Source organism: Xiphophorus maculatus, chromosome 22, assembly GCF_002775205.1.
Source record: "Xiphophorus maculatus strain JP 163 A chromosome 22, X_maculatus-5.0-male, whole genome shotgun sequence".
NCBI lineage: Eukaryota > Metazoa > Chordata > Actinopteri > Cyprinodontiformes > Poeciliidae > Xiphophorus > Xiphophorus maculatus.
In genome coordinates, this window is record NC_036464.1 from 28,066,340 (window position 1) to 28,092,633 (window position 26,294).

General features: G+C 36.7%; 2 protein-coding genes across 5 annotated transcripts in view; one reads left to right on the forward strand and one right to left on the reverse strand.

The window, feature by feature from the left end:
* Positions 1–9,306, forward strand: part of LOC102229707 (GDNF family receptor alpha-1-like) — a 117,626-nt gene extending 108,320 nt beyond the window's left edge. For both annotated transcript variants that reach the window (XM_023327467.1, XM_023327468.1), the window contains 2 exons: positions 3,546–3,587; positions 5,941–9,306. In XM_023327467.1, coding sequence (XP_023183235.1) covers positions 3,546–3,587; positions 5,941–6,081 — 183 coding nt within the window. In that variant the 3' untranslated portion in view covers positions 6,082–9,306. The remainder of the gene's footprint in view (positions 1–3,545; positions 3,588–5,940) is intronic.
* Positions 9,307–20,093: 10,787 nt separating this feature from the next.
* Positions 20,094–26,294, reverse strand: part of LOC102221619 (attractin-like protein 1) — a 361,245-nt gene continuing 355,044 nt past the window's right edge. For all 3 annotated transcript variants that reach the window (XM_023327068.1, XM_023327067.1, XM_023327066.1), the window contains one exon: positions 20,094–21,385. In XM_023327068.1, coding sequence (XP_023182836.1) covers positions 21,264–21,385 — 122 coding nt within the window. In that variant the 3' untranslated portion in view covers positions 20,094–21,263. The remainder of the gene's footprint in view (positions 21,386–26,294) is intronic.

Sequence of the window (26,294 nt, forward strand, 5' to 3'; positions counted from 1 at the left end):
GCGTCTTTGAAAATAATATTTCTCTGGAAGCGTACTGGACATTTCTGTTTGTTGCTGATGTTTTGTAATGATTCCCACTTCCTGTCTTCTTCCTCTTTGTTTCCACCAGTATTAAAATCTGACTGTTGATCACATGACTCATGATTCATTGAAAACAAAGCCTCCAATCAGAACTTTTGTATGTTAAAAACAGAAATTGATTGTGTTAAAATTTTCCGAGGTACAGTTGATGTAATTAATTCATCAAAATGAACGGTCCTTCTGTAAAACACACCTGACTTGTTTCATCATAGCCATCGTCAGAGGTATCTCTGACATGACGTGTGTGTGAGTCTTCAGGGACAAAAAAATTGTCTAATAAGAAAAGAACATAAAGACTGTATCATATACAGACAATTAACTTCAGTCTTCACTGAACATCATAGTTGATACAAAAAAGAAGAGAAGCGCCCCACTGAGAGAGATGATTGAAAGAGGGTAAAGTCATTATTCTGTTTTACCAATTGGAAATTGATCTGAGTTTTTGTCTGTGGTCACTAAATTTAAAAAAGTACATCCAGCTTCTTACCTTTACTCCATCATCTGTATTCATAAATATTGTGGTAACAAAATGCTAAAAAAAGCTCTGTTTGTTTTTTTATTTTTCCTGTAGAGGAAACAGGAAAGCAGATCATCTGCCATCATCTTTGTTGCTCTGTCATAGTTATTCATTCAATATAGCTTCATGAAAATATTTTTATTTTAATCATGTAGAAACTGCTCTGGATAAATCTGGTTACTTCATGCTAATGTGACTTTTCAGAGTGGATGTGCAGCATGCAAACATGATGCATGTATTTTAATCCAATGACCTTTAAAACTTTGTTTCCTAATGAGCTTTGGTTGTCGTGTTTTAGAATACATAGGAAAATGTTCATAAACTTCATTAAAAAAACAAATTTTTACCAGAATAACTAGTTTTTATGACTTTCATTTAATCTGTTTAACTCACTTACATTTAAACCTTTGTTGAAAGTGTTATAACCTCAGATGGATAACCATCATAACGGACAGAACAGATCAAAAGCAGAGTTCAAATGAATGTGACGATAAACAGATTCATTGTCTCATGGTATAAAAACTGAATGCATGAAGCTGCCAGTCGCTTACTGATGCTATATAACTTGAAATATGAACTTCAGACATTATGTGAAAATTTGATGTTAAATTAATTAAGAATTTCATAGAACACAAACTTGAAAATTTAAATTCAGCAGAGTGCTTATGAAACAAGAGTAAGGTCTGTTGTTTAAATATTTGATAACAATTAACTTAACTTGCAAATATCATTTATGTGATTGGAAAACAGTATTTACAAGATTCAAGGTGATAAAATTAATAAAAAGTTCAATTTGTTTTATTTTTTGAGATTGTAATTTCATCTCAAATTCAATCATAGTTTATAAAATGTGCTACATTGTGGACCAACTTCAGGAAATGAAGAGCTGAACCAGGTGTTGCCAAGCCATTTTTCAGCAAACAGCATCAAAAGTACATTGTTTGAGTGGGTAAATAAAACTTTACATTAAGAAGCATGTATTCTGTAGGCCGGAAGAAATGGTTCTATGAAGAAGTTTTCTGCAGAAGGAAAAGAATAGAAAAGCCTTGAAACCTCTGAGGCAGGTTAGTAACATCCAGTACTAATCAGGTTGGTGGTGTTTTGCTCATGTACCTTAAAGCAGACGTTCCAAAATGTGATATCAATCTGGTCTTTGATTTGGATTCTGCTACTGAGCCAGACAACTGATGCATCATTGTATTTTATATATTTGTGTTTATAAGCTGACAAAGTGTGGAAAAGTTCAACAGGTTGCAACATTTTTGAAAACAACAAAACCATCTGGCATTACGTGTACAAAACTACACACCAAGGTAATCAGATTCAGCTGTTTTATAGTGTTAATAGAAGAATCTTTATGGTTTTAGTTCCAACCAGGATTTTAAATTTGCTGGTATATTTAGATCTACAATTTCTGTATTGCTCTTGTATACAGTTCATGTGAAACTCCAAAAAGCAACAGCAGTTCTTGATTTTTATTTTTCCAAATCACATTAATATTTGTGTCAGCTGCAGCATCTACCTCAGCAATTTAATCTCGGTGCGCTGTTATTTCATATTCATTACTGTGTTTATGCAACAAAACAAGCTATTTATTCTTTTTTACCATAGCTTGGAAATTCAGTTTGAGCTAGCCATAAAAAAGTTACTGAAAGGATATAAAAAGTCATTAAATTAAATGACTAAAATTCTCAGTAGGGAGGAACATGTATTCCTCCCACGTATTTTTATTGATTTTGTTTATGCGCATTAAGAATGGGGAAAATCCAGTCCTCCTCTCATCTATAGGAAAAGTTTCATATTTTCATACCAAATGAATTGCAAAGTGAACTTAGGAAGGGTTTGCCAAATGTCTTGAGGCAGAAATTAATGAACCTAAACGGCCAGCCAAGATTTTACCAATTGTTTGAGTACGTTATTGTATCCTCAGTGTCTCCTTTTATGGGAACAAAGGTAAGGTAAAAAATCTACAGAGAAATATTTCAAGTAGTGTGGTACGCTCCACATACCACAAATCATGCTTTCATTCCCACTTCTGGCCGTCTGAAGAAATTACTGCTTTGTGGGACGGTTGCTCACTCCGTGGTTTCTAGGCGGAGAACAGATGTGAGGTCCTTTCTGTAATGACGCAGAGGGAACAGAGGGTTTGTTTTCATTACATCCTAGAAAGCAATTAAAGTTCCACATTCCACAATCTAAAGCTAGGAATGATACAGCTGATGTAGAGCACCGCCACAATGTCAGAAAGCAACATTTTTTCCCCAGGTGAAGAAACTCTTCATGATGGTGGAAGCAGAACGTTACTCTTCAGTATTATAAAGAGGCTTGTATGAAATGTCTAGTAAATGAGGTTCATGAATATGACAGATTAATAGTAGAGAAGGCCAAGTTGACTTCAGTCTGACTAAAAAGTAATGCACCCAAACCTTTTTGTGTTGGTGAAGCAGAGCTACAGTTTGAGTTTCTGCTCTCGGGTCAAACAGCCAGCTGTGGCAGCGCAGGTCCACCGGCTGGCTACTCATCCTGTCCGGATGCGATTCCATGCAGGACCGAGTCAGCCCACAACCGTCATAATTGACATTGGAGTTCTGATGGGGAAAGATCCAACTTTATCCTGGTAAAATCAAGGTTAAATAAATAAAATAAAATTACAACAATCAACTTGTTCTTTGAACATGTTTCCCATGATACATGACATGTTTGTCTTTGGTGATGAGCGCCAAGTGTTTGAGGGTAGAAGACCTCCGTACCATCACCCTAATCTTTATCTTCACAGATTCAAGCCAGGACTCTGGCTGGGTTACTTTAAAGCATTAACAGCAATGTTGATTTCAACAGATGACTTTATATGGAAATCTCTCAGGGTTTGAATACTTTTGGGCTTAACTGTTAAAATAGTATTTGGTTTGTGATTTTTATTTCTTTTTTGTCATTTTTTTCATTTCAGGCTCAGAAACTACATTCAAACGCCACTGTTGATGTCTGTTCAGTAAGTTCATTGTCTATTCTTTGATTCATTTGTATAAATTGGAAAATGCAAGTGACTTTAATAAAATCGTAGTTAGTTGCATGAACAATATGAATCTGTTTCAAAGATGTTCATATAAACTTTCTTACATCATTCTGCCTGTTTTAAAACAATTTTGCAGTAAAAACTTCAAAGAAGGTGTGTCCAGTTACCACATTGGCAATTTACATTAATACAGAAGTACCACTGTTGGCTAAAATTATTTATTTAATATATTTTTAAACAGACATTTTTCTCCTACGTTTTAGAACCGTACCACAGCCCTCAGAAACCCCAAACACATTAAATCCAACAGTTTCAGTCTTTTTCTTCCTGGAAACAATTTTATTTAAGAGCATCAAGCAATCTGCTGAGTGATCAAATCATCACAGGGTCCTAATCCGACCTCACTGCTGGAAGTGTCTGACCTTCCTCTGATGGTGATTGCCACAGCAATCTTTGCTGCCTTCTCTGTAAACTCTTGGTCTTTGTAGTTCCTTTGAGGCTGAAATGGGATCGTTGCTTATCTGCCGACTTTTAAAGTTCACTGTAAATGTCATTCTGCAATAATAAGGCACTGCTATGCACTGGACTGACATTTAGTGGAAGCAGAACCGGGTCGCCGGGAGATGACCCAGCCGTTGGCTGAAGCATCATAAGCAACGGAGCAAAAATACTAACATACCTTTTACATGTTGGGTCATGCTAATTTAAATACCTTCACATGTGAGACTATGTTTATTATTTCACTTCATGATTTTATAGTAACAAAAACAACCTTTCATTATATTTCTGTCACCCTTGATTAACTTGATTTGATTAGGTCATTGTGCAATGTAGAAGTTTAATATGTCTCATTAAAAATGTGGTGAGGATTTTTCTAAAGCTCATAAATAATGAAAATTTAATGTGTGTTTTTATTGAGGGAAAAAAGTTCATCAAAATATTCAGGCTTCCAGATAACTTGTTAACTACAAGTGCAGCATCTAAAGGTTGGGGCTTGTTGGCAGTTATTATTAGGAGCAACACCAAAACCGTAAAAACGTTTCTCAAAACAATAATAAAACTTTCAACCAAGTGCTTTGATGCAGTTATTCCCTCTTTACCCAATATAACCAAGTTCCAAGTTCTAGACAAAAGGTTTAGGTGAGTGAAAAGCTCTGTGCTGTCAATCAATCACACCATAGTGCCGTGATTAATCACAATTAACCACTAGAATCTTAACTTTGAAATCTTGAAATGTAAAAATGCACATTTTCCTAAAAATGTTAAAGAAAATATTTTATTGCCTCAAACCAAACATCTCGGTTTCTCAGGTTTTCATATTTAGGAAAATCATTTTGTTTCAAACATAATTTAGAAATGGAAACTCTAAACTTCCATTGAAGGATAATTCACCGTTATAATAAGTCGGCCACATGCTGGCTTGGTTTTATTCAAACATTCATCACGGTGCTTTGTAAAGTTAAATTTTCTGCTGAGTCACCAGTCTGACTCGCTCATATTTCCCTCACATTTGTGACTTTGCATTGCTGACCACAGTACAAGACCGCATGCCGCGTTTCTGTGAACTAAATAGGGCTAGTAGAGGCTTTTTGGTCAAAATAGATAACGTGATTTATCTGCTTTATGAAATATTAACTCGTTAAACTTAATAGATTAATCACATGGGCGAAAGCGTTAATATTGGCAGCCCTAGAAAAAAGTTATATTTATTTCTTAAAGATCTAGTAGATCTAGATGTGTCATTCACAATTTATGACACAAACACACATGGACTGTATTCGCATAGCTTTAATATTAACATTAAGCTTCAATGACTTGCACCAAATGGTTGTTCTGGAGGTGTGGGACACCATGGACAAGTTGCCAGTCCATCACAGGACACCGAAATCTGAAATTATTTCAGGGTTTCACCCAAAGTTTTATCAACCTGGAGGGCCACCAGACTTTACTTTGCCCCACCAGGCTAAGAGTTGTTTATTTTAGTTAGGGTTTTTTATACACCGATAACAGTGACATAAAGATGGAGTAAGCTAGGTTTATAGTTTACACATTGAATTGGACATGCATTTGTTTTCACCGAAAGCCTCACACTGAGTCTCTGGAAAAAGAAAACAGCAATGGAAAGAAAACATGAGTCCTGTTTGAAGTTCATCACAAGGCATTAAGGCAACACAGCAGCACAAATTTATAGAAATGTAACTGAACAGAAGTAGGCCTCTGCTTTGTCTGCCGCTAATCTTAACAGTCTGTCTTAAGACTGAGGTATTTGTTTATCTTTGCATCACAAGTCATTTAGAATCATTAAACCACACATTGTCTTTCCTTTCAGTCTGATCCGCAGGCTCCGAAGGTAGATGGTCCAAGCGCGTCCAACGCCATCCTGCGAGGCTCGGCCGTCTGTAGACAGGCTGTGGGCGTCACCTCCCTGCTGCCCCTGCTGCTCTACTTTGGAGTGCAGGGCTACTTGTAGCCATGCTGCCAGAAAGCTGCAAATTATGGACTGAGAAACTCATATTTGTATAAAAGAAAGCAAAAAAGGAAAAAGATATCCTTTCTTTTTCAGTACCTTTTGTTGTACTTTTGTTGTCCCTGGATCTTTTCATTTGCACTTTTGTTTCCCGATCTGTTGGTTTTTGCATTGCCGCTTAATGCTAAAATCGTGATTTATTAGACATTTTGACTTCATTACAGCTGGTTCGGTCAGAAATGTGGATTTGAAACATTTACGAATGCCGCTTGAGCAGGAAGATGTGACAGAATACCCTTGAGGACTACGTTCCACTGATGGATGAGTGAAGACCCTTGAAACACAGTGTAAATTAACATCAGTTTTCAGAGTTCCCCATTCAAGTTTTCACCCATTTCTATATGCGTGTTGAGGCTTTTTGGTGGGATCATTTGCTTAAGAGTCACATTAAATTCAGTAAAGCTGAATCTATCACTGAGGCAGAGTTTTTTTGGTGTTGTTCAGTCTCCTTTGTGATTTGTGTATGTTTTGATAATGATGTGATCTGGTATTTTACATTTTTATGAGCTTAACTAAAGACTCAAATGCACATCACCTGCTTCAAAGCAGTAGAAAAGTGTCAAAGGCCACACCCAGAAATGTTTTTGTTGTATTTCATTCTGAACACTAATGTCAGCTGATAAGCACACATGACAAAGTCCCACAAACAAATGCATCATGTCACACACGAGACAATGAATATAGACATGCATAAATCAAATGTCAATAATGGAGACACTCCTGTCGTCTGTTACTGCACCTCCTTAAAACTCTCCATTCTTTAGTTCCTTTATGGAAGACAACAGCAAAGTTCCTGAACAATCAATTTATCATGCACCTGATAAATTGTCAAGTGTTTTCAGCAACTCTTACTTAAAACCGCCCAAAATTCTATGCTTCCCTAATGTCAGAGTGGGTTTTAATTGATTATTTTCTGAAACCCTTCCAACCCAACACTTTGTGCTAATTGGTTATAACCGAGTTCAGTCACAGAGTTCTAACAGGATTTCTTAGAGGGTAAATTTGTTCGCTGTAACCAGTTTTTCTATCTCCAGCAGCCATTGGGCAAGAGATGAGGTATACCATGGAAAGGTTGCTAGTCCGTCAGGGGCCAAAACAGACACACTTTGGATGAACAATCACAAATAAATCACTCATACACACCATGTGAGCAATTTAAAGCTACCAGTTAAGCTTAGGACTGTGGGAGGAAACTGGAGAACCCAGAGAGAATCCACAGGGGAAAAAAGCAAAACCCTAAAGAAAGACCCCAGGTTTGGGATTTAACCCAAGACATTGTTACTCCAAGGCAACCAACGCTGTTAACAGTGCTAACAGCTAGCACTGTTAACACTCATGTTCACTGTTCAGTTTCATAGTGATTTGCAACAGTTTTTCCACCCTTTGAATTACTTCCATTTTTTTCTCGTGACAACCAAAATTATCAATTTATGTTATTGATATTTTATGTGACAAATCAAGACACAGTACTTCATAAACTATGCAAGCTTTTAACAGACAACACAGCTTAGCCTCAGTTTAATTGGTCTCAACTGTAATTTCTCAATTTCGTCAAAAATTCTCAGTTGGATTTAAGTCAGGACTTTGACTGTGCCATTCTAACACAATATTACTCTTAGTCGTGTGTTAGCTTTATTCTGCTAAAAGATGAACTACTGTCCCTGGATTTAGCTCCATCTTTACCTGCTGGAAAAAGAACAGCACCGCATGATACTTCTGCCACCATACATCACAGTGGGGATAGTTTAATTAATTGAGTGATGGGGAGTTCAAAAGGTGTGACTCCTTGTACAAAGCACAGTATGAACTGTCTCTAATAAACAAAGTGACTGCTGACAGATTAGGAATTGTATGTAACTAACGGTGACTTGTAAAAAATCATTGTGAACAGACTCTGTTGGACTAAAGCAAAATATAACCTTTTTAACAGCTTAGGATTCAGGCAGAGTTCCAGCAACGAGTCAACTTTCATCTTTTTTTCCCCCTATTATCTTCTGTGAACTTATGTCTGCTCTGTATAATTTCCAAGAAGTTTAAGAAAAAAGTTTTAAAAAGTAAATGACGTTGAAGTGTCTGGTTCCTGCCACAGGAAATCACAAACCTTGTTTTCCATTCTACACTTCATTCCCAGCTTGTGTTCAGGATTTCACCTCGACACGCTGAGCTTCTCTCTCCGACCGTTTGTTGCTTCTGGGGGAGCGTTAAAGAGTCGCTGCTTCGGTTCATGTAGCTAATCAGAACACAGTTAACGTATTGCAGAACCGCAATGTTATTTACCGAGCATAAACATGGTATATGCACTGTACGTACTTGGCTGAAACACTTTTGAATCGGGCAAGTTGATGTCTAATAATATTCTCTTTCAGAGCATTGTGAACTGTTTCAATTTTCCAATTCAACGTAAAGTACAACAAATAAGCCAGAATATAGTTTTTTTTTTTATGACAAATGTATATTTCTCTGTATGTATATGATTATGGAATATTATTGCATCTGAGAAAGAGGCTAGCCCTCTCCTTGTAGTTAAAGCATATTGTTTGTATGATAAATCCCATTTACAAAGTTGCTGAAATGAGCTGTTAGTTTCTTTTTTTGGCTAAGATTGACAATTATTTTTCTAACTTTTATTTACTGGTTTGTTTTTATTTTTAAGAGCTGAAGTGAACGAGATGAACCCACCATGTCCTAAAACTGCTACAAGCAGTTACTGTAATTATTTCTGGATTTATCTCCAAAATTAATTACAAAGGTGATGATAGGATAGGCAAATTGTTTTGGTGTTAAAAAAAGGGAATAATTAAAGACTATTTCATAGTGCGCCAGAATTTGACATGGAAACGCCTTTTAAAAAGGTTTGGATGAAAACCTGTATTAAAAGTTGGCTTATAATAAAGTTTTCACTCAGAACCGATTCTAAGAAGGTTTCTGAAACTTACATTTTGAATCCTGAAGTCTCTTCAGATTATGGGAGGTTAGATTAAATTGTTTTAAAAATGGTTCATCTGATACAGACTGAAGACGGTAAACATGTTCACCGTTTACCACCAACCCATCCGTTGTCTGAAACGACCAGAAGTTACCCATACCTGTCTGACATCGTTTACTTCTTAGCTTGTGAAAATCTAAAAATCTACTGTACAAAACTTCTAATTAAAAACTGTTACTTCACTCAAATCGTGTGTGAATTGTCTATATTTCACTGATGACTATGCTTCACTTCGTCCACAGGGTCTGGGCTCTCGGTCATTGAAAAGTGACCGCTTAATGAAAGGATGGACTCTGTTAAAATTTTACATTTTATCCTAATGTTTGCCTGTCACGTTTAATAACTCATAAGTTCTAGAAACTGTGAATATGTTTTAACATCACAAAGTTGCAGGTTCAGAGTCAGTTTCCTGCCCTCTAAACATTGACGTGCCTCTGGGCAAGGCACCAAACCCATCTGGGTGATTATGTTGTAAAGTGTTTTTAGTGCTCAGACTAGAAAAGCTCTGTAAATTAAAACTACTATTGTGAGGACATTTTAAAAAGCCATAAAAACACACAATTTCTCAATTTAAACATACTTCACAGAACAAAATGGCTGTACTTTTTTCCCCGTAGGGTTTAAGTTGTGGGTTTTTGCTATAAAAATGTGATATATCACAAAAGTCACTTGAAAACCCTCAATTTGAATCAAAATGTTCTCATAAACAAATGTGGACATGTTTACAGTGTTTCTGCTGATATTGGATATCCTGGAACAGATGCTGATACTCTTCTTCTGTAGTAAATTCTATATATTTTTATGTATCTTGAAAACTACCACTTACTTCCACTGTATATATCTATATAGGTAAATTGTTGAACTTTTCCACATTTTAACAACATACTTTAAAGTTGCCACAATCCTGAACAAAGTTAGTTTTCACCCTAACGCAGTGATTCTTTAACATATGTCATTATTTGCTGTCAAATATTTGATAAAACTGATGGACATTTACCATAGGACCTTTTGTACATATTGAAGAGAGACATTTTGAAGCTCAAGCTGCTGTTCGTGGCTCAGTGCGTTAATTGCTAACATAGAGGACATCTGCAGATACATTTTTAGCCTTGTGGATGAAACCGAAAAATGATCTGACGTCTGCGTCTCCACCGACTGCCAGAAGATTAGTCTGACATTTCAGGGCTTTTTTTTTTCTCGTCATTCATTATCTGACTCATGCATCATCTGAACTGCATGTCCTCCTGCTCCTTTACAGAGTACCACTTTATTTTAATTCAGCACAATCCCCTTTTTAGTAAAACCTAATGTTAGCTAAAGTGTCAATGCTTTGACACCCGAGTCATTGCTCAGCTGTTGTTCCTTTTCTGGTGATGAACTGGTTAACTTAAACTACTACTAACCAAGATGCATGTAAGGGTAGATTGGCTCTATCAGAAACTACAAAATATTCTAACAGAAAAGATTTAGATTTAATTCATTTGGTAGGGGCAATGCACATTAATTAACATTTTTATAAATTTACCAGAATTAGCCAAAAGGCTATTTTTGATCTGTTGTCACTAGACAATGAGTAACTTATCTTGCTAAAAACAAAGAAATAAGAAAACAAACATGGCAGAACAACATTTAAGCAACTAAAAGGTTGAATTTTTTTTTTTTAAATCTGCTTATTTTTAGGACAACATTCCTTGATTTAGTAGATCCACATCATATTTAAGATTCTGATCATTTTGCTCTAAAAGTAAATCAAGTTTCAAACCACTGGATCTGAGCTTACCAAAAACAACCTCACAACATATTTTCCAACAATAAAATGTCTTAAATGTTCCTCTGGCTCTGACTTTAGTTGCTGAATATTTGGAGGTGTGACCAACACGGACTGAACGTCTTTGTTCATTTCCTCTGCTGCTGCCGCTAAACTACAGGCAGACTGCAAGAAATGAAGCTCAATGGAAGAAATCCCAGTTGTCGCTCTGACTGGAGTTGAGAATCAAAAGTAGAGTTGCGTAGGAAGACATTAATCAGACTATGTGGTGGCGATATAACCAATTTTCTCAAAAACTTCAGACAGGGATTGATAGAATGCTGAGTCAACTGTAGCTCATGCTGTCAACAAACACAAGCCACCGATAAAAGTTCAAAGACATTTTATGACATTTTTACAAACTTGTTTTCGCTGCAGAGTTTGTGAGAACAATTTTTCCGTTCTACTTACCTTCAGTTGCGGTGCAACATAGCTCAACATATTAAATATATATATATACACTGCTCAAAAAAATAAAGGGAACACACAAATAACACATCCTAGATCTGAATGAAAGAAATATTCTCATTGAATACTTTGTTCTGTACAAAGTTGAATGTGCTGACAACAAAATCACACAAAAATCATCAATGGAAATCAAATTTATTAACCAATGGAGGCCTGGATTTGGAGCCACACACAAAATTAAAGTGAAATAACACTACATGCTGATCCAACTTTAATGTAATGTCCTTAAAACAAGTCAAAATGAGGCTCAGTATTGTGTGTGGCCTCCACGTGCATGTATGACCTCCCTACAACGCCTGGGCATGCTCCTGATGAGGTGGCGCCAACTCCTGGACAGTCTGTGGTGCAACGTGACGTTGGTGGATGGAGCGAGACATGATGTCCCAGATGTGCTCAATCGGATTCAGGTCTGGGGAACGGGCTGGCCAGTCCACAGCTTCAATGCCTTCATCTTGCAGGAACTGCTGACACACTCCAGCCACATGAGGTCTAGCATTGTCCTGCATTAGGAGGAACCCAGGGCCAACCGCACCAGCATATGGTCTCACAAGGGGTCTCAGGATCTCATCTCGGTACCTAATGGCAGTCAGGCTATCTCTGGTGAGCACATAGAGGGCTGTGTGGCCCTCCAAAGAAATGCCACCCCACACCATTACTGACCCACTGCCAAACCGGTCATGCTGAAGGATGTTGCAGGCAGCAGACCGCTCTCCACGGCGTCTCCAGACTCTGTCATGTCTGTCACATGTGCTCAGTGTGAACCTGCTTTCATCTATGAAGAGCACAAGGCGCCAGTGGCGAATTTGCCAATCCTGGTGTTCTCTGGCAAATGCCAAGCGTCTTGCACGGTGTTGGGCTGTGAGCACAATCTGTGGACGTCGGGCCCTCATACCATCCTCATGGAGTCGGTTTCTAACCGTTTGTGCAGACACATGCACATTTGTGGCCTGCTGGAGGTCATTTTGCAGGGCTCTGGCAGTGCTCCTCCTGTTCCTTCTTGCACAAAGGCAGAGGTAGCGGTCCTGCTGCTGGGTTGTTGCCCTCCTACGGCCTCCTCCACGTCTCCTGGTGTACTGGCCTGTCTCCTGGTAGCGCCTCCAGCCTCTGGACACTACGCTGACAGACACAGCAAACCTTCTTGCCACAGCTCGCATTGATGTGCCATCCTGGATGAGCTGCACTACCTGAGCCACTTGTGTGGGTTGTGGAGTCCGTCTCATGCTAACACGAGTGTGAAAGCACCACCAAAATTCAAAACTGACCAAAACATCAGCCAGACAGCATAGGTACTGAGAAGTGGTCTGTGGTCCCAACTGCAGAACCACTCCTTTATTGAGTGTGTCTTGCTAATTGCCAATAATTTCCACCTGTTGTCTATTCCATTTGCACAACAGCAGGTGAAATTGATTGTCAATCAGTGTTGCTTCCTAAGTGGACAGTTTGATTTCACAGAAGTTTGATTTACTTGGAGTTATATTGTGTTGTTTAAGTGTTCCCTTTATTTTTTTGAGCAGTATATATATATATATATATATATATATATATATATATATATATATATATATATATATATATATATATATATATATACAGTACAGACCAAAAGTTTGGACACACCTTTCTAATTCAATGGGTTTTCTTTATTTTCATGACTATTTATAAGGCAAGAAATCCCACTTATTAACCTGACAGGGCACACCTATGAAGTGAAAACCATTTCAGGTGACGACCTCTTGAAGCTAATCAAGAAAATGCAGAGTGTGTGCAAAGCAGTAATCACAGCAAAAGGTTGCTACTTTGAAGAAACTAGAATATAAGGGGTATTTTCAGTTGTTTTACACTTTTTTGTTTAGTGCATATTTCCACATGTGTTATTCATAGTTTTGATGCCTTCAGTGTGAATCTACAATGTCAATAGTCATGAAAATAAAGGAAACTCATTGAATTAAAAGGTGTGTCCAAACTTTTGGTCTGTACTGTATATATATATTTTTAAGACTTCAAATGATAAACTATGACCTCTATGTTCTTGAGACTGTCACTTGGGAAAAACTTAGATTTCTTCAAGTCTTTAGGGAGATTTTAAAAGGACCAGCTCAGGGCTCTGCAGTTTTCCTCCAGACTGTAGAATAAAGAAAATAGAGTCGCACAAATACCAGAAATTAAACCCTGGGGTCTTAAAACGGCGCGATGAGGACAGCTATTAAAAAATAAGCAGGTAGCAATGACCATGCAGAGACCCAGCCTATTAAGGGTCATTAATGTTCATATTTCTTACTTCACTCTTTGCCAGTGTGCGAGCCCCAATTTTTTCTTTCTCTTTTTTTTCTTTTTTTAAAAATTTTTTTCTTTTTTTTTTTTACCCCTCCAGGGAGTCTTTTTGTGGGCTTAGTGTCCCTTATATGACAGTGGGCTGACAGGAAACGGGGAAGGAGAGGGGGGAAGACATGCGGCAAATATCGTCGGGTCCGAGAGTCGAACCCGCGATGGCCGCGTCGAGGACTCAAGGCCTCCAAATCTTTTCTTTCTTAATACTGTGCAGGTAATTCAGGCATCTTCTAGTATCCAAGTTTTTAAAAAGGACATTTAGGATATAAGGTAAGTTTATTTTTATTCATTAAAATCAAATCATGCTTTTGTAAAACTAGATTGTTTCATTTGTAACTTTAGAGATGTGTCATTCAGAAGCAACATTTTTCAAAGACATCTGTTTTCAGAAATTGTAACAAAGAGTTCAAACTGGGACTTCAGACTTCAGCTCTAATAAATTTTTTATATCCTCCCTCTCACTCACAGTAAATAACTTTTTATTCCATAACATAACACTCCATTGTTCTGTTTTTCCTATCTGTATCTGGGACATTACAGTGAAGGTTTGTTCCCTGAAGCATAGATTAGTCTCGTAGTGCATGCGACTCCTGCTGGCTGCACGCGTTGAGCCGAACAGACAGTGGTGTTCTGCATGGATTGCAGCACTTTAGTGATCGGGTTAATGAGACTGTGTTTAGTTAGGCCAGACTTATGTAGCATAAAGATCTAAAATGTCAATGAAGTAAGCCAAAGTTCTACCCAAGCATGTAAAATTCAGCTAATAATAAAGCAATACAATATAAATTCAGATTCAAAGTCAAATATATATAATTTTATTCAGAGACTCAGACTCAGTAGACCAGTAGAAATGTAAATGATAATGTTCTAGCACAACTGGCATCAGGATGGGTGGCCATCATTTTGATAAAATATAAGTTAACCTAACTAGAAAAGTTATTGGTCATGCTCATGTTTCTGTTTGGCTGCCAAAGACATGCATCAAGCTACTTTGCTCTTCAAGCTAATGTTGTTTGGGAGATCACCGAATATAAAGTTTGGGAAGATTATTTTGTTCAAGTCAAGTTTTTGTAAAGCACATTTCAGCAACAAGGCAGTTCAAAGTGCTTTTCATCATAAAACCCTCATGAAGTCGTCAAAATCATCAGTACACATCAAACAAGTTGGTCAATGTTTCATTTACTACTGATCAGAGGCAGCTCTAGGCCTTAATTGAAAGGAAGTTTTCTCCATCAACTGAAGCTGTCTGATTCTGTTAGGCAGAACTATTAATTATTGCAGTAATCTGACTAAAGATAAACACATGGATGAGTTTCTTTAAGTTTTGCTGGACATTAGTCCTTTAATCCTAGAAATTCTCCTCAGGCGATAGAAGACCAACTTTGTAGCTGCCTTTATGTGGTGCTGAGGGTTCATCACTACTCCCAGGTTTCTGATTGGACAGCTCATTGTCTGTCACGTTGCAGCTCTTGACAGTTTGGGAGCATACTGTACAGGTGATTGTTTGCCAAACTAATAGATTACTAATACTTTGGCTTGTGTTACTTTAGTGGTGCTGCATTCTTGAACACATGAAAAAGATTTGCAACGCCGTAAAACACCTGTGTTGCAAATCTTGACTCCAGCATCCAGGCAACGAGTGAATCTGAATAACAACCGGAATAAACCAGAAACCAGACTTGTCATTACAATTGACCACCATCCTGCAGTCTCATCCGCTCTGTGTCATAACAAGCTTCCTGATATATTTTTATTGTTCATCAATACCGTTGCTCTATTCATTAATGGGCAGTTTATAAGAGGAGATCATAAAACTTCACATAAACACATTGGTTCTCCTGACACTGGCATGAATTAACAACTATTAATGCTTCAACGGGGAATTGCTGAGCAGCGCTGTAAACTCTGGTGCAACCATTTCATGTCACAGTGACAAAGAGGTTATGAATACTAATAGATGTTCTTGTAATCATCTTTGACTCTTTATAATCACAGTTTAATAACGTGGGTTGTTTATATCTCTGGCTGAAGGTTTACCAAACTGATAGAAAACTAATAGATGTTCTTGTAATCATCTTTGACTCTTTATAATCACAGTTTAATAACGTGGGTTGTTTATATCTCTGGCTGAAGGTTTACCAAACTGATAGAAAACAGAGTCAGAAATTCATGTTTGGCTGAAAGTCCCAACAGAGATCAGATGCTGGTAATAATTCTTATTCTCTAGTGTTTGAATCTAGCTGTAATATTCATAAGGATTTGGTGATTTGCAAGTACAGTCATCAATTGCTGTAACTAAAATTTATATTTACATAAACTACTGGAAATCTTTCAATGCCTTATTGGAAACAGGACAGTTTATGATTATGCTAGCATAAAAGAGGAAATGACTTACCAAATCTGGTTGGAAGTGTTCTACACTGTTTTCAGAGTATTTAAAAAATGCTTATGGTTTCCAAAACCTTTACAATATTTGTAACGACAAAGCACTGTCTAAATATCATATCTTTCCTGTAAATCCAGTTTTGTGTCTGATGAGATGACTATGCCATCATACCCCAACTGTCAAATCTCTTATTATTTCATCATTAAAATCCCTGAAACGCCATAATCTTCTAGCTACTGTCTTCTTCTTCATAGTTTGCGCCAGTGGCAACATCCAGTTGTTGATTATGTAACTCGTGTGATGAGAAAAAAGTGTTTCCATTGCAGTTTTGTAAAATACACCAATTTCAGTTTGACCAAAAACCCATGTATGGCAAAAAAGTTTTCATGAGAAAATATGTTATTTTCCAAAACTGCTGTGTTTCCGTTAAGCAAATGTCAAATTGTGCAATTTTATGGAAACACATTTAATAACATTTATCACAAATCAAAGCTAAACAAAATTTGTACCTGTATTTATATATTTTATTTATGTGTAAAAAGATAGATTTATATATATTTTCTTATAAAAAGTGTTTTTGTTCAAAAGCTCCTGTTGAATTCTTTGGTTAAATTTCAAATGGACGATGCATCCGTTGTTTCCTTTACCCTTCATTTCCTCTTTGTACACAGAGAAGAAAAAGATAGCGGGCGTCTTTGTCAGCACAGAAGGACACTTAGCCTTCTTTATGTAATCCCAGTGCATGCTGGGATTACATAAAGGGAATCAGTGACAGGGGCATCATTCTTCACACTTGCTGAGGCAGGTTTCATTGTGTGGTTTCAATGAGGGTGGAGGACAGTTGTATGCTTTGTAATCCTGCGTCACACAGCCAGCTGACTCGGTCAGTCGTCCTCAGTCCGTGGCCCAAATTAACCCAATACAATGGGCCCGTAATGGCATAAAGATTGAGGTCTGGATGGGGCATTAATCACCAGGATGTGGCTTAGCTGACCCTTAGTCCTCAACCAGAGGGAGTTTAGTTAGTGCAGGACAGAGGAGAAATGCAAAGGGAGCTCTCAATGTTGTCTATGATTTTTGACAATTAAAGAAAAAAATCCAATATTTCACAAAAACTGGAAATCGTTCAATGCCTTATTGGAGTCAGGACCACTGTACAATAAGAGATTATTGAAAACAATGTCAGAAACTTTAGCTTTAGCTTCTGGGTCCAGATAGCTGGGATTTGTAATAAATAACAACCTAAAACATAATGTACAAAGTGCTTATAAAATTCAGAACTTTCCCTTTAGGCAGTTTTCTGAAACTAAAAGTTAGGCCACATTAAAAGTCCACTAGACTGAGATCACCTAGTGCCATCAGAACAATGGCACTAAGTAAAAAAACCCAGCAAAAAACATCTTAATGAAACTGTGGAAACTTGGAAATCCAAAGAGGAAATGTTTACAAAAGTAGCTTTTTAGGCTAACAGTACAAAGTCTTCATTTTGATGAGTCAGAGTTGCCTTTTTTTCCATTTTCCCATTTAGCATTCGTATTAGCCGTTTGTGCTCCTCTATTGAACTTATTCCATTGACTTCACTCCTAAAACATACAGCTTCTTTCATCTCCAGAACAGCTTGAAAAACATCTAAGATGGTGATGAAAGGGGACGACTTCTTGCTACTACTTACCTGCAGGTATCGAGCGGAGCTAAGTTGCCAGCAATCCACTTAATGGTAAAAAAAGAAAAGAAATCTTGAGGAGAAAATACAGTGAGCTGGTAGTGTAACAAGGAGCACTTATCTCCCTCTGGTCACTAATGGTGGCGACAGCAGCAGTGTTGACCTCAACTAATGCTCTGTGGAACCTGAAACCTATAAAGGAAGGAGTTAAAAGCAAAAAAAAAAAATCAAACAACATGTAAGATGGTCTTTATTGATGAGTATTTTTAAAGTAAACGTTAAAGTGGCTGTATGCAGCGTTGACAATTATAAGAATAAAATGTTCTAAGGAATAGTATTCCTCATGTTTTTCAGCCAGAAGAAAGCAGAAGGTTTTATTGTCCTTTCCGTCATTCCTGGAAAACATGATTGTCTACGTTTAGCTCTCCAATCACTTGAGAGGATCTGCTTCTGAAGACGTGGTTACAACTGGGTCTTAATGTATGCCCCTGTTCTGACAGCACACACCAATAGTAACAAAATGGTGGAAATTTATCTTATAATGTTTGTCAATTTTGTAAAAGTTGGAACATCTTTCAGTTTCAACATTTGAAAAATCAGGATGTGAAAAACATGTTGTGCTTTAAATAAATTTGTAAGAAAAAGAAAACATAATGGAAAAATCTCGTCAATTTTTTTTTCTTGTTCTAAAAAATGTTTCCATTCAGAGCGCTTATAAGTATTTTTCAATCTAAAACATGCATATATTCACTTTAATATAATTTCTGATTATATCACCATATCAGACCTCAAGTTAATCATATTTAGTTGTAGCTCACTTGCTTTTTCGTTACGTATAAAAACCCAGAGGCAGACCGGCTCCTTGAGTTTCATGGTTGTATCTCTGTCTATGTCGTTTGGAGTAAATCTGATGTGGGATGAAGAGAGAGAAATTGATATATTTGTAACCCACATGTATATGTGTGGTACTGTTAGTGGTATTTTATTTCTGTAGGATTTTGTTTTGTTATTTAATGTTCCCAGCAATTTAGTTATATTTTCATTTTGAGTTTTCTTGTCATACCAGAAACCGCCAGCAGGTGGCTTGTGAGTTACACTCTGATTTAGACAGCAGGAAACTATTAGAAGAAGAAGAAGAAAACCGTAGCTGGCTGTAGCACGTTGTGCGAATTACTGCATGCTATAAGATAAATTCTTGATTAATTCCGGTAACGGTTAAGAGAAAAGAAGATCCGTGACCTGATCCCTGGCAGTAAAACACATTTTTACTGTGATTTTCTCTGGTTGTTTTTTTTAGAACCCCATGCAACTTTGAGGACTGTCCAGCTGCATAGCATCGCAGGCCTGGATTGGATTGCTGAGCTCCAGGGTTCAACCCAAGACCTGGGACTGCTGGATCCGCTGCCTACTTTGCACTGGATAAGATAAGATTTTGGATCCAAAGAAACACATGGCCATTTAACAAAGACTTGACTGACTGACTTAAATTACTGAACTAAGAAAACAAAACTTCCAAAGGACGAACTGAACTATAAGGAATCTGAACCAAAAGAAAATACACTGCCTGATAAAAAAGGTGGACACTTTATGTTGGAACAAAAAAAACTGTACCGTAATATTCTGTTTCAAGTTGTATTAAATAATCTGTTCATTCTTGATAATATGGTTGTTTGTGCTTATTATCCTCCTTTTTGAACTTAGAAAGATAGACTAACTGTAACTTCAACATTGAAATCTAAGTTTCTCAACTTTTCTATTCGTAAGTTACACTAGTTGGTTACATATTTTTCAATAGCAATATTTGTGTTTGTGATTTTATAATGCCATGCAGTCAAAGCCATATAGTTACCTAAAAAATAAGTAAATAGTTATTCTCATCACTTTTATTGCAATAAAAATAGTGCCACAAAATATCATGATAGGAATTCTTTTAAACAAACTTTGAGATTTGTGACTGCTTTGTTTTGAAATATAAACCACGGAAACATATTTAAATAGTTTCTGGTTTTAGGCGCAATGGTGTATTAGGGACATTTAAGGTATAAAAATAAAAATAAAAATCTGCCAAAAACACTGGACATTTTTGAGCTGTAAAATTGGAAGTTTTACAGTTTTTTTTTTTTGCAGAATTTAGACTTTTCAATCTCTGAAATTTCCAAGCTTTTCAAGGAAATTTCTGAGATGAATCTCAAAATATCTGAGTTTTGAGGCAGAAATGTATTTCTACAACAATACTGTCAAACTTACAGTAAATAGACAGTAAATGTAAATAAAACACAATGAACTAATCAAAACAGGAATGGTTTATTTCTTCTGGTTTATTGATTAGTCTTGTGGTCTGTGAAACTTTTATTTGAGTTTTATTTCAGTTCTTATGAATATCTTGTCTCTCGTTCTTATGAACTAGATTCAACTGTTGTGTAAGTTGGATCTAGTTAGTGTTGAGTTTACCGCTTTTCATCATGACTGTCAAAAAGATTTGACACACCCACAGAACATCCAAACCCTGATACAAAGACGCATCAAAAGGTTTTATTTGTACAGAGTTTTGCTTTTGCTCAGATGGACAAAAACAGTTTTGTGAGCTACCATTCATTAAGCCAGCAATCTGGTGCAAAATTACAGACAGACAATACGGGTGTATCAAAACACATTGTAGCTTTATAGCAATTTCTGCAGTTTACAAGTTACTTTACAACATTGAAGAAGCTTTGTAGAGAGAAAAAAGTCTGACATCATACAAATCCTGCTGTGATTTTTATGTTTATTCACTAAGTTGATAAAGAGCCAGAGGGTTCAAGCATAAAAGGTAAAACTGTACAAATTCCATAAAATCAGTTGTAAGTAAAAAAAAGTGCATTTGTAAAACCTGCAAAACTTTTTTACATTAATTTTGCATAATTAATAAATAGTTTATGTTTTGATATGTTGCAATCAAACAAAAAAGAGGAAAGTTGGATTATGTTGCTTCACAGTGATTAACAAATAGTCATGTGAATTAGTGGTTTTTTTGAGAGAAACGTCTGGTTATGTGTCGTCATGTTTGCATAAAAGTACGGATGAAGCATTTCAGTGCATTCAGACAGAACCTCCCAATCACAGAGGACCTGAGCAGATATCAAAATCTACAAGTTCAAATGGTGCAGGTAAAAAGAAATGTTTCACTAATCATTCAACTGTCCAATCCAGAGATCAAAACGCAGTCCTTCAGTGACAATAAAGGTTAAAACTCCTCACACTGACAGCTTGCCATTAAATAACGTCATGAGGGTTTTAACCATTTAATTGGAGCTGTTGAGATATTTAGTTTGGTTTACAGATTGAAAAACAGCCTTTTCTTGCATAAAAAGTTGTGATAAAAACAGGGAAAACAAGAAAATGACCTTTAAGCTGGAAGAATCCATGAGTTGCCATCCATCTTCACCTGTCTGATCAATATTCTGGAGGGGCAGTCTACAAGTCAACCAGAGTCAACTCCTCACAACCTTCATACACAGGTCCCCTGATGGTGAACGATGTGTTTGCGGTGTTTCAGACCAAGGCCTCTTTCTTTAGAGTCCACCACTCGCTGCTGAGATGTGTCCACCAGAGCGCTCGCTATGGCGATACCTGAAACCACAGGAAAAAACAGAAATGCTGGTTAAAATATTCTTCATTTTACACTCAGTGCTCTGCTGAGGTACTTGTAGCCTTTACTCCAGTGGAGCCCAAACCTTTGGCAATGTGGACCAAACTCCCAAACTTGAAAGTCGCCAAAACAATTATGTATGAAGGGAATGTCCAACCGTCATATCGGTTATGACGGAAATGGGTTCTTCATCCTACAGACGGATGTATTTTGGTCTGAAATGTATAAAATGATTCCAGGCCAAAATCCAAACAGCTTGTGAAGGTGCTGGATGGAGCTGGTACAGTCACCATGCACAGTGAAACATGTCCTGCAGCAACATGGGCTGAAAGGCCATTCAGCAAGGAAGAAGAAGCCAAACCACAGCAACTGAAAACTTAACAAATGATGCAATTTGGATCCTAATCAAACTGAGTGTTCTGGACCATCAGGTGTGAAAACAACATAAGTGACCAAAGACAAGAGATGTTTGGTCTGACTTCACAGCGAGAACAAAATCTGTATTTTTATTTAGTGTCTCTAAACCTCTGAGTTCAACTGTAGACTACTGACATTATTTATTGGAACTGATTTTAATCACCTACATTTTTTAACGAGTGATAGAAATGATATTAGCTTTTATGTTTTAAATAAAAGCAACAAAAATGTACAACATGAACATGAACAGATTGTATATAATCTTACATGCAGATTATAAAAGTTAGGGAAATTCCAAACTACAATGTGGCTGAAATAGCAAACAAATGGACTGTGTTACTTCAGCAGGTGTGCCGATGGTATTGTGGTTTAGTGCTGTTGCAGACCCGTCGCTACGGCGATGGCACTGATGGTCTGCTGGTTTGCAGGAACCAAATGAACAAACACTACGAGAAATCCCCTCTACTCTTGACATGGTTTGGATCCAGGATGTTTTCAGCATTTCACCCTCAAGTGCTTCCTTGGATTTTTTTTTTTACATAGTAGAATTGGAAAGTGGATTACAGTGTGTGTGTCTGTGTGTGCACATTTGGACAGAAATGTTTTGCAAAGTTCTGATACAGAGTCATACAGCTGAGGTTGGCAGCCAGCTCTGTTCATCCTAAAACACGAAGGGCAGCAGATTGGCCTGCTGCTGCAGTTCTGCAACTCTACGATTCACTTTAAGCTCTTTCTCGCCAGCACCTGTTGTGATGGCTCTGGTTTTAATAAAGATCAGAATACATTAAGTTTATTTTTCATTATGACCAAAAAGTGACAGCTTTATTACAAACACTTCCTTTGCTATCTTCCAGAAAGGTGTTAGAAATATTAAATGCATGACATGTTGTCTATAAAGGAAATTGATTTTCTATTCAGAAGGAAAACAAGGCAGCTAAATGTTCAGGCCTTTTGCAACACTTTTTTTCCCCTCCAGCACTCGGTGAAGGCGGATGCTTTTTTCCTCTGCTCTCTTCCTGTTTTTCTGCCCTGCTTGCTCTGTTTTTGTCTTTTTTGGAGCCGTTCTGCACATCTTCCAAATATACAAATTATAGATCTGGTCACCCAATCTCTGTGTGCAACTGATCAAATTTTCTCGACAAGAATACCTGGCACAGGAGAACCCTCTTGTCCTGCAGGACATACCCGGTAGGATACACCCTGGATTTATTCATGATAACAGGATTTATGCTTTTTGGAGCAAGAGGATACCCGGCATATTTGTGACAGATTTGGCCAAACTAGGGAACACTCAGATTCTTATGCTGTGGGACAGAGACGCAAGTTGGATGCGAGTCTTGCTGAGACTAGCTAAGGACTTTAGTACTCACTAACGGGATGGAATCGATCTTGGATGAACTGAGTTGTATGGGTGAGACTTCAAGTGAGATTGAAATTTAAAATCTACCCGACCTAAAACACTCTGTATCTGAATTGGCTTTCCCATGTTGCCTTGGAAGGGCTGCATATTTCAAATCTCTTCAAAGATATGTAAACATATCTTCCCTCCTTCCCACCTCACCCACCCCCTCCTCTTATCATCCATGTGACTGTGAAACTGGGCGCTCCCAAGGACATGCTTCTGGATAACACCATCATATCAAACTTATGCCGTGAGACTGAACTACACGAATCATGGCCATATAAAGGCAATACACAAACACAGCAAACACTCCTTGATGTCTAAAACAAAGACAAAGACATTCACTAATGTCTTTGTTTTAGAATAGAATAGAATTCAACTTTATTGTCATTGCACTGTCACAAGTACAAGCAACGAAATGTAGTTTGCATCTATCCAGAAGTGCTCTACGAGATATAAATATTTATTTACGGATGTACACGACTATGTATGGATGGACTATAAGGGGTTATAGCAAGATATATAGATATTGTGTATAAATATAAATATGGGAGCTATATGCACAGATTATACAGATTATACAGAATATACAAGAATGTTAGGGAATGGATTATAGATAAATAACGGCAGATAAAATTTACAGGTTGTATGTGTGTGTGAAGAAAACAGTCCGTGATGTGTGTGTGTGTGAGGATAGTTCATGTGTTATTGTTGTATGAGAGGATAGTTTGTTTTGTCTGAATGTTGCTATTTGCATACTTCCCTAATATGTGGTTTTCTCCTTCTGTTTCATTACTTGTTACAATCTGTGGTGTACTCACTATTAACCCAGAAAATGAATTAGAACCAACTTAGAATCCAGAGACTCACTATTTAGACCAATACTATACTTTTTTAGATTATTCCAGTTTATTAGTTTATTATTTTAGAAATTGTGGAGTATTCATTACTTTAGATCACTCTTTAGCTTGTTTTTAGAAAATGTGGAGTACTCACTATTTAGACCAATATTATTCTTTTAAAATTACTTTTCTGATTATTATGCAGAGAGATTCCTATTACTGCAACCCAGAAGGGGAATTAGAACAAACTAAAATCCAGAAAAAAATCTTCCAGAACAGAAACATTTAGTTTTTATTATTATTTAGAACCTGTGGAGTACTCATTACTTTTACACATTTAGAACATACTTAGAAAGTCCAGATAATACTTACTATTTAGCAACCCAGAACAGGTGTATCAAGTTTATATACTTTAGATCAACATTAGATTCTTTTTCTTCTTTTGCTCTTTTCTTTGGTTTGTTATTTTGTATGTATTTCCTTTTATTTCATGTAAAGCACTTTGTTGCTGAAAACATGCTATATAAATAATATTATCTACCTTTATTACTTCGTTATGTTTGTTTACTTTACACACATACGAAAAACCGTTTTTCATGCACATGTGGGGCTCTGCAAGGCTTCTTCTTTGGGTCATTTTTTTCAACATCTTTATTCCCGTTATGGAGTGACGTTTGTGAAGTTTCGCAATGAAAAATTAACAGGAATATCTTGAGTTATTTAACTGGTCAAGCAGAAAAAAATAAGTTCAATTCTGTTCACTGAAATTTATTCAGTCTTTTTTCACCATATCATTCATTCATTTCTAAATATTTAGTTACAAACTAAATAACTATTTAGAGAGGTAAGTATTTAATTTGAAGCTAAATATCTGGTTCTCATCTAAATATTTTGTCAATATGCAAATTCACTTGCAAATAACCAGAGGTGGATTATCAAAATAAAAGCTGGGTCTGGGAAACCTCTATATAAACCTTCATGCAAACTGTCATAGTCACTGTAGATCTCTTGATGTCTGCATTGCCTTTACGTCATGATTTCAGCTGAAATGTTGTACATGTCCAGAGGAAAAGAAATACTGATGAAAAGGTGACATCAGCAACAATTAAAGCAAATCAGTCATTCCAACAGGAATTTATCTTAAGGATCACAAGACCCAGCTTTTATTTTGGTATTTATTTTAGCTCTGAGCTAAATATTTAGTTTGAGGTTAAATATTAAGCTTGCTAACTTTATATTTTGTTTTGACATTTATAAATTAATGAGTAACATGGTGAAAATATGACAAAAAAAATTACCCTTATTTTTCTCTTATAACAGGCTAAATAACCCAAATTATTGCTATTAATTTTGACTATGCAGCTTTACAAATGGCATCCGACAAGTTTAACTCAGATTAGGAAATACAAGTACATCCCTTATTATCACACACAATTTTTTTATTTTTTTGACACTAAATGATCATATTACCCCTACAGGCATTGAGTATGTGTGAGTATTGTAAGTATTAATGAATGGGTGAGAACTTCTTCAATACATTTTGCTGAAAAGTCAAAGCCACTGCTTTTGGTCAAAACATGCCAAATTAGAGATTACTCAAATGAGGTTAAATGCCATAAACAAAGTCAAAAGAACTTTCTTTCACTGTGTGCTCAGATCTACACTTCAACATCAATGTAAAGAAAGTTAAAGGAAATATCATCCTTTTTAGTCATTAAACTGTAATGTTTATTTTTGTGATGGTTAAATTTAGCTGTTAGTATTTTAATGTATTTCTTGTTTCCCTGATCTAGCTTTATGTGGTGTGATTATGTCTACTATTTTTATTGCTATGCACCAATTGCGCATCACTAAACCTAAAAGTAAACATTCATCTGTTATGACTAGACAAACAAACTGAAAGGTTTCCAACACTGACTCTTTCAGTAAAAACATGCATGAATGTTACTAGTGTTAGAATATATAAGCGAATATAATGTGAATATTTCTACTTTAAATGGATTCCACCTTTGACTAATTGCCATTATAATTGTGTAGATTTTTCCAGCTGGACACACATCTCCGTTTGCAAAATTAAATGGGTCAAACATAATGAAATTATGCTGCAGGTGAGTGTAAGTGCTCATTTGCTACCTTGGTGACCACACACATTAAATGTGATTGTTTTGTCAGGTGAGTTGATACATCATTAACACCCCCCCCACCCCACCACCACCATGTGGAAACCCC